We start from the raw sequence: 7,764 nt of genomic DNA on the forward strand, positions 1-7,764 counted from the left end.
AGCACCAATCCCCCAAAAGTCCAGGCCTCTCTTTACAGTGCTTGCTTTCTTCTGGCCGCCTCCACTCCTCTCCAACACAACTCTTGTCCACTTCCACCCGACTCCAGTCATCTTTTGCAGGGAGGCGGCCCCTTTTATACATGCCCGGATGGGCTCCAGGTGCTTCCCGACACTCCTCCGTGGACACTCCCCTGTGTGGCGGAAGTGCCGGCTGTGCTCCCAGAAGCCCTCCGGGTGTCCCCAGTCTTCTTCCCCCCAGCACTTCCTGGTGTGGCGGAAGTGCTGGGGTCCAGGGTTCTCCAGGTATGGGGGCGCCCCTGGCAGTGACCACGGGCCCCTATAGGGTTGAGCTTCCCAGCTCTGTACCCATGGCCCCCCAAAGGAACCAGGGCGGTCGCCCAATCGTGGTCTGGAGGCATAAGCCCTCCTCCTGTCTTCCTGGGTGTCCCAGCTGGGTGCCACCCCCAGCCGTGTGCCATAATATATATATATATATATATGTGTGTGTGTGTATATATATATATATATATATATATATTGTAGCAGATAAGGCTTTTGTCCACCTCTTGAACCCTCAGGTACCACTCCAAACACCAGATGAAAGTACAATTCTTCTTTATTTTGTACTCACGTGCACAAAGCACCCTCCACTCCACACTACTCATATAAATCAATCACTAACAACAATACACTCTCCTCCTCGCCAAGACACTTCGCCACCCTACCTCCCAGCTCAGCTCAATGTCTGGGCTTTCCCAGAGTCCTTTTATATCCCCTGACCCAGAAGTGGTTCCTGTCCAAAACCCACAAGTCCTTATTGCTTCTGAGCCAGGGTAAACAGACCTTTTCTTCAACCTGGGAGCAGGTCGTTTCTTCCTGTCATGTGACCATGACGCACTCCCAGGTTATAGGGCACATATAAGAGTCCACAAGCCCCCCTACAGCGACTCCCCGGTGGCCCCCAAGGTATCCAGCAGGACTATGTGTAGAAACTACAAAGTCCATGAGGCCCTGCTGGAATTCGGGGCACGTTCATGCTGTCCGGAGAGCTCCTCCTGGCGGCCTGGGGGTGAGGGCTGGAATAAGAAGCCGGCAATCCACCACAATATATATATATATATATATATATATATATATATATATATATATATATATGTATGTATATATGTATATATGTTCTCTCCATCATGTTTTTCTTTCCATTGACATGAAGAGCAAGCATCACATGAGCTTCTTATTTATTGGTATTGTAAGATTCAAGCAACTCTCAGTAGAATTATTAGCGGAGAAAATGAATGCCCGCAACGATCACTTCACTTCACTCAAGCACTTTCGGGATTTATTCCCAGTAGTCCTCCTAGCTGAGGTAATCTAAAGCATACAAAAAAGAAAGGCTGTTTATTCTTTCAGTTTCACAGGTAAACTATTATTACAAGGATTTTATGAAGTTTATGATTACTGCATAAAGTTTCTGAACACGAGCCAGCCAGGTGAGTGTTGCTGCTGTTATTAATAACTGACACACGATACTTCACACATTACTGGTGTGTAGTTCTCTTGATTACTGCTAAAATGCAATGCAATAATTATAAATCTTGTTATTTTTGAGATTCATTTTTATTAACCTGTTGTTCTCAAATTTGAAATAATTGATTGCACTGTTTATATGACATCATAATTAGTATTTTATTCTATAACGCAATACTGTTTTACAATTGGGGGCTATTTCTGATTACCTAAAAATTTTCCTGCTAATTGCTAACACTTTTCTGTTTTTTGCAATTTCATTTTCCCCAGGGTAATTTACAGTAGAGTCTATACTGGTGATCACAGCAGCACCCCTCATAATTGTAATCTGTGTTTGTTTTTTTTCCCCACAAGGTGACATGGTTTCCATTTCTTATGTACTGCAGTCAGCTCAGCACCAAAGCATTCTGAAGAAATGTTTCCCAGTGGTGCTCTGCTGTCTCTACCTGCTCTTCAGAACCGGAGGGAAGGATCATTATTCTCAGCTCATCTTGTTAGGCCTGATTTTCTCCTTGGGAGGTGATGCCTGTCTCATTTACCCTAACCTATTCATTCCAGGTATGAGTTATTGAGAAAACCATAATACATTTACAGCATATAATGTTAAAGTTGAGCATCTAGAAATGGTCTTGAATTCTCCAATACTGTGCTTACTACAAACAGTGGCTGCTGGTTTACACAATATTCCTTGACTTTTTTGATTTGCTTTGCCTAGTATAAGAGCTACTGAGGTCTGAGTTTATTTGAGCAACAATTAGGATTATAAAACTCCCACCTGAGTTGGGAAATAGGTCAGGAACTGTTTTTTTAAGTTAATTTTTATTACTAAATTTTACAAACTGATGATAATAAAGCTGGAAAGAATGTGAACAAAGCACTGACCTGCTGGCCATTTTCCACTGGTAGGTGTCTATTGCCAGAAAGCAAACTGTTGTTCAAACTTGCATATGAACAGGTGTAGCCCAATTTTGGACAGACTGCCCAGGGCCAACTCATAGACAATGACTCTTGAAAGGCTAAATGAGCTCATACTCCAGTTATCATCATGGGCAAAAAAATCTTGCTGGTCATTAAATGCTTGTTCACTTAAAATGTGACCATTTCCACCACCTTCAAGCAGTACCAGACAAGCCATGTTGAGTCAAAGCATTAGGCTATAAGTAGGTAACAAGGCATGATATTTGTAGCTTTCTGTACTCAGGGAGCAAATTAAACATGTATTTACTGCACTTTGGTTTCTAATCTTGAAAAATGACAACAAATAGCTGATATGGACTGATGAAAAAGAGAAAAAGATCTTCAGTGCTAATACACAGCATTTGCCCTCTTTAAAAGGAAAGGAGCTAAAATAGAGTCTGAATATCATATTTCTCCCTTTTGAGGTTTAACACAAATTATAATAACAGCGTGGTGATCTGAATTATAATAATGCGTGAGTTGTCATTTAGCTGGTTTGCCTGCACTTCCCTACTTGATCAAAAGTGTCGTCATTTCCCAGTTTCTCCAAAATATTGTGTCTGGATAGGTCAGAGTTGCCATAAAAATTCCCATTTTTTTTAAAATAAAACTTTAAAATGTGTTTTAGCACATTTTAAGCTTCTTTTTGTGTGTATGCAAGCTTCATAAATCTGACGCTAAGTGACCTCTTCTTTCCAGTGCACGGTATTTCTAGGATTTGTGCCCGCATCATAAGACAGTGCAGTTGCTGAAGCTATCAGTATAGATTAAATAGAAAAATATAATAGTGATCCAAAATAATAACAACCCTTTATAAAAAAATATTGCATAGTAATAACCTCCTTTTCAGTGTACAAGCCTAGAAATAACTTTTGACCAGATGCCATTCCATTTCAAGGCTCCCCTGCGCACAAATGCCAGTAAAGTTTAATATTACCAACTGTCATAATACAGTAGCTTGTGTTTGGGTTGTGGGGTTAAACTAGAGTCCGCCATGGACAAGGATCACAAAGTCCCAAACTCCACACAGAGGAAACGCCATCCAGGAATGAAACAGCAGTCTAAGTGCTTTGAAATAATTAATACTTGGTGCGCTACCTACTCCTTGGCACAAAAATAGTTTTCCAGCCCCTTTTTAAGCTGTCCAGAATTCTGATGATAGGTGCATTTCATAAACACAACATTTACACATGAGATCAAAAAACCTGAATGCTATGGCTTAATAACACTTGAAAGACATTACTAAAAATAATTATTGTTTAACGTTCACAATGCCTTCAAATGCTGACTCAATGCTGTGCCGTGTGGGTCTTTTTTGACCTGATCCCGGCACCCTCTTATAGGTGCCCCGGATATCAACTGTTTTGCCCTAAATCCTATTTTATATTGATTAACCATCTTATTCTCTAGTACCAATGATCCTTCATTTTAGAATGAATGACATTTAAGATGTTTTTATGGGTTGTGAACAGACAAAGCACCTTAAATCCACTGGAAAATCCTTTAAAGTCAATACTGGGCTGAAATTGCCCTGAAGAACATGTCAATGTTTACATGAAACTTTTCTGACTTTTGCAAAGTTATGACAGTTGTGATGGACAGCTGGATGCCCTGAGAAGGAAAAGATGGAGGAAGGCAGAAACTTTTGGACACTGCCTCCCCCAATATGCTAGATGGCAGTTCCCCTGGAGTAGAGCGGTGCCCCGGATTCCCGCAGGCCATTTGGAAACTTTTTTCAATTTTGGTACAGTTATGACAGTTTACTAAAGGCTTTGGCATTTTGTAAGTAAAATAATGACAAGATGTTTTTACGGGTGGTGAACAACCAAACTACTCTAAATGCAGTGGAAAATCCATTAAAATGATTGTTAGTCAAAACTGACCCTAAAGACATGACAAGGTAAAAATTTTAGAACCTTTACAACCTCCAGGCTTATCACTTTAATAAGACTTAAACCCTTTGTATTACTGTGGTTAATTTTATGTAGCATCATAAGAACATGTGTGAAGGAGCTCTTCCAGTCTGAGTTATCCAACTCTGCTTTGTGTATTACGATGTCACTGCAACACATTTTTTTTCACTTATTTATTATTGTTAATTTACTAAATGTTACTCCTGAACATATGGATCTGACCATGTAATGTTTTGTTGTGATTTGTGACAGGGATGGCGTTGTTTGCTGGTGCTCACGTGTGTTACATCTTGGCTTTCGGATGGCACCCCTTAAATTGGACTTACCTTCTTTTCATCCTGCCTCTTGAAGGAATTGTTTGTGCAATACTTTTACCCAATCTGGATGAGAAACAGAAGATCTTTGTTCCCATTTATATGATGTTACTTGGCACCATGGTTTGGAGGGCCGTCAGCCGAAAATATGATTCTGCCAGCGGACGCTATAGTGCCATAGGAGGTGTGAGTTTTATGGTGTCAGACTGCGTGATTGGGCTTGACACGTTTGTTCAGCACGTGTCCTGGTCCAGTGTATTCATCATGACATCCTATTACATTGCCCAAATTCTCATCACTCTCTCAGCCACAGAATTGTAAGCTATAAATACCAAAAAGTCCAGTTAACTAAATGTACCTTTACAAAACGTTTTAAAGTCCCAATAGCACAAGATGTTATTAAATCAAACTTCTCAAGTGTATAAAGCAGATTAAAACAAATGTTCTTAAAAACTAAACATTTTAGATGTTAAGTCTATCTATCTTTCTATCTATAAAGCTCTTTTCACTTTAATGGACACAACCTAGATGGAGAACAAAGGTTAAGGTAAAAACTACAACTTATTAAGAATTAAGGCAGAACAATTCAGAAAGCCGTCACCATTTAACATGCCCTGGATCAACATCAAACTGTTGGCTGAGTCTCCTTTATGATGGATGCTGCCCATTTTACACAGAACAAGAAATGTGTTTTTCCAATATCTCTCATTTAGCGCATTCACATGCTCTTTTCCTTTGGACAAATTGATGTTCTCCTAATTTCTTTATCCTACTGTCACATTAGATTTAAATGTTCAGGCTTATTGCATGCCGTTATTATATTACTTAAGTATGATGCATACTGTTATGGAAGATTATTAGTGCCAAAATTAAATGCAATCCAACATGTTAACTACATTGAAATGCAATACTTATCCAAATGGGACTTTTGATTTTGTTTAGTTTGATCATGTCATATTTAAAAATGATTAACTGCTTTTCACTACAGTATGCAATTTTATTGTCAGTTTAATATTTCATTTTAATTCAAGTCTACTAATTGCATGTTATGATTAAAAGCAAAGAAGACATATTGCATTTCGCTTAGCGGCAGCTTTGCATGTATTGTATTCAATTCGAGACCAGGCTTTAATTGGGCCAAAGCTAAAAGTCATCATATGACCTATTAGCATGAAAAGGTGGGGTAAGGGGTGTCAACAGTTAGGAAAAGAGGTGTTCAACTTCTAAACGTTTCTGTATTCTTGTGAGGAGCACAAGTTTAGTCAATATGGACTGTGGAGCGGTTAACTGAAATGGTGAAATATATGTTCTAGGTCTCAGTGAAAAAGTTTACTCTTTTGTTAAGTTACCTCATTTTTTTTATATACATGTTAAATTAAGCAGTGCAGTTAAATTTTTGAGGTGTGGGTTGTTACCAATTTTAACTAAATAATAAATATAGTGAAACATTTGTTAGTATCACTGTACTTGTTTTTTTTTTGTATCTTTTAATTCATACCGTCTTTGATAACCTCATATTATATGGTGTGGCCAGAGATCGCCCAACCCCAGACACAACTTCACAGACACAAGTCCTCTTAAAATAAAAATGGTTTATTTTACAGCTACCTTCAACAAAGGTTGCAGAAGTGCAATAAACACAAATCTTTCTATGCTCTCTCTTCCTTCTCTTCTCCTCTACACCTCACAGGCAAACTTTGTCCACTTCTACCTGACTCTGCCTCACCTGGATGAAGTCAAGCGGCTTCTTTTATATAGGACCTGGGAGGACTTCCATTGCTAGGGCATAGCCCAATGGAAGCACTTCCGGGTCAAACAGAAGTCCCATAAAGCAGGGATGGAAAATCCCTGCAGCACCCCTTAGCAGCCCCCACAAAACTCAACAAGGCTGTTCTACAGCACTGCAATAAACAGAGGCAACACTGTCTAAGGAAGCGATCTCCAAATGTCTCTGTGGAGCCTGTAGTTCTGCCAGGTTATCTCCCCCTGTCCTTCCAATATAGTGGTCACCCGGCTGGGTATTGTTCCTGGGTCCAACCCAGTCAGGATGCCCACGTGCCCACAATCCTGTTGATGCCTTTTGCCTACTTTAATGAGTGATTTGCTCTGTTTCTTGTGCCGTCATGAGGCTGACCTCCTGTCCTGTTAAGGGACCATGCTGCATCCTGGCTAGGACACCAACACATGTGCGCCGTCCATCACAATCGTTTTTCCATCCTTTTGACACGCTATTATCAAGTACAACACACTCATGATGGGAACACCTCTTTCTCCAACTGTTGACGCCCATTGCCCCACCTTTTGATGCTGATTGGTCAGTTGATTACTTGTAGTTTTGGCACAATTAAAGCATGGTCTCAAATCAAAATGCAATACACGCAAAGGTACCACTAAGTAAAATGCTTTACTTTTAATTATGACTCTAATTACGATGCAATTTTTCCCCAAAACATATGCTCTTCACTTTAAGGTTAAGTAATTTATACTTGACTTTAGATAACCTCACCAAGCTCTGACTCCCCATTAAATTAGTAAGCTTTGCATCAGTTCTTCATTGCGGAATCAATGAGTAGTCTCTTTGGAGCCAGTGATTCGGACCAAATATATCTAATAGTATATAATGTATCATTTTAAATTATGTACATATTCAGTATCTTCTCTGTGAGCTATGATATGAGAGCGATTATAGAACTTAAGTATAACAAAGATCTCCTACTCTGTAAACAGCAATGAAATAAACTGGAATGGTATGTGGTATTACCACCTCACTGCTCTTAGACCTCAGTTAGATCCTTGTTCATGTGGATTTTCTCTGCACATCCACTTTCCTCTTAAATTTCAAAGACATGACAGAACTAGTGTCTATCTCTATGCTGAACTTGTCCCAGTATACAATAGTCTATGCAAGAAAGCAGTCTGATATGGAGAGGTGCCCCATTTAAGCCTAGCTAATGCTTCACCACCTGTAACCAGGGAGAGCAGAGTGTATTAAAAGGATGGAGGAATGTAAAGTGTATTTGTATGAGCAGGGAGTAAATTAAAAATTGGTTAAA

At 39.7% G+C, this 7,764-nt stretch overlaps 1 protein-coding gene across 1 annotated transcript; it reads left to right on the forward strand.

The window, feature by feature from the left end:
- Nucleotides 1-1,410: 1,410 nt before the first annotated feature.
- On the forward strand, nt 1,411-7,468 carry LOC114655345 (lysoplasmalogenase-like). The gene is made up of 3 exons (XM_051919222.1): nt 1,411-1,490; nt 1,882-2,085; nt 4,650-7,468. Exons 2-3 carry the CDS (start codon nt 1,887-1,889, stop codon nt 5,030-5,032), a joined length of 582 nt encoding a protein of 193 aa, XP_051775182.1. The 5' UTR covers nt 1,411-1,490; nt 1,882-1,886; the 3' UTR covers nt 5,033-7,468.
- The last annotated feature ends 296 nt before the right edge of the window (nt 7,469-7,764 follow it).

This window comes from Erpetoichthys calabaricus, chromosome 1 (genome assembly GCF_900747795.2).
Source record: "Erpetoichthys calabaricus chromosome 1, fErpCal1.3, whole genome shotgun sequence".
NCBI lineage: Eukaryota > Metazoa > Chordata > Cladistia > Polypteriformes > Polypteridae > Erpetoichthys > Erpetoichthys calabaricus.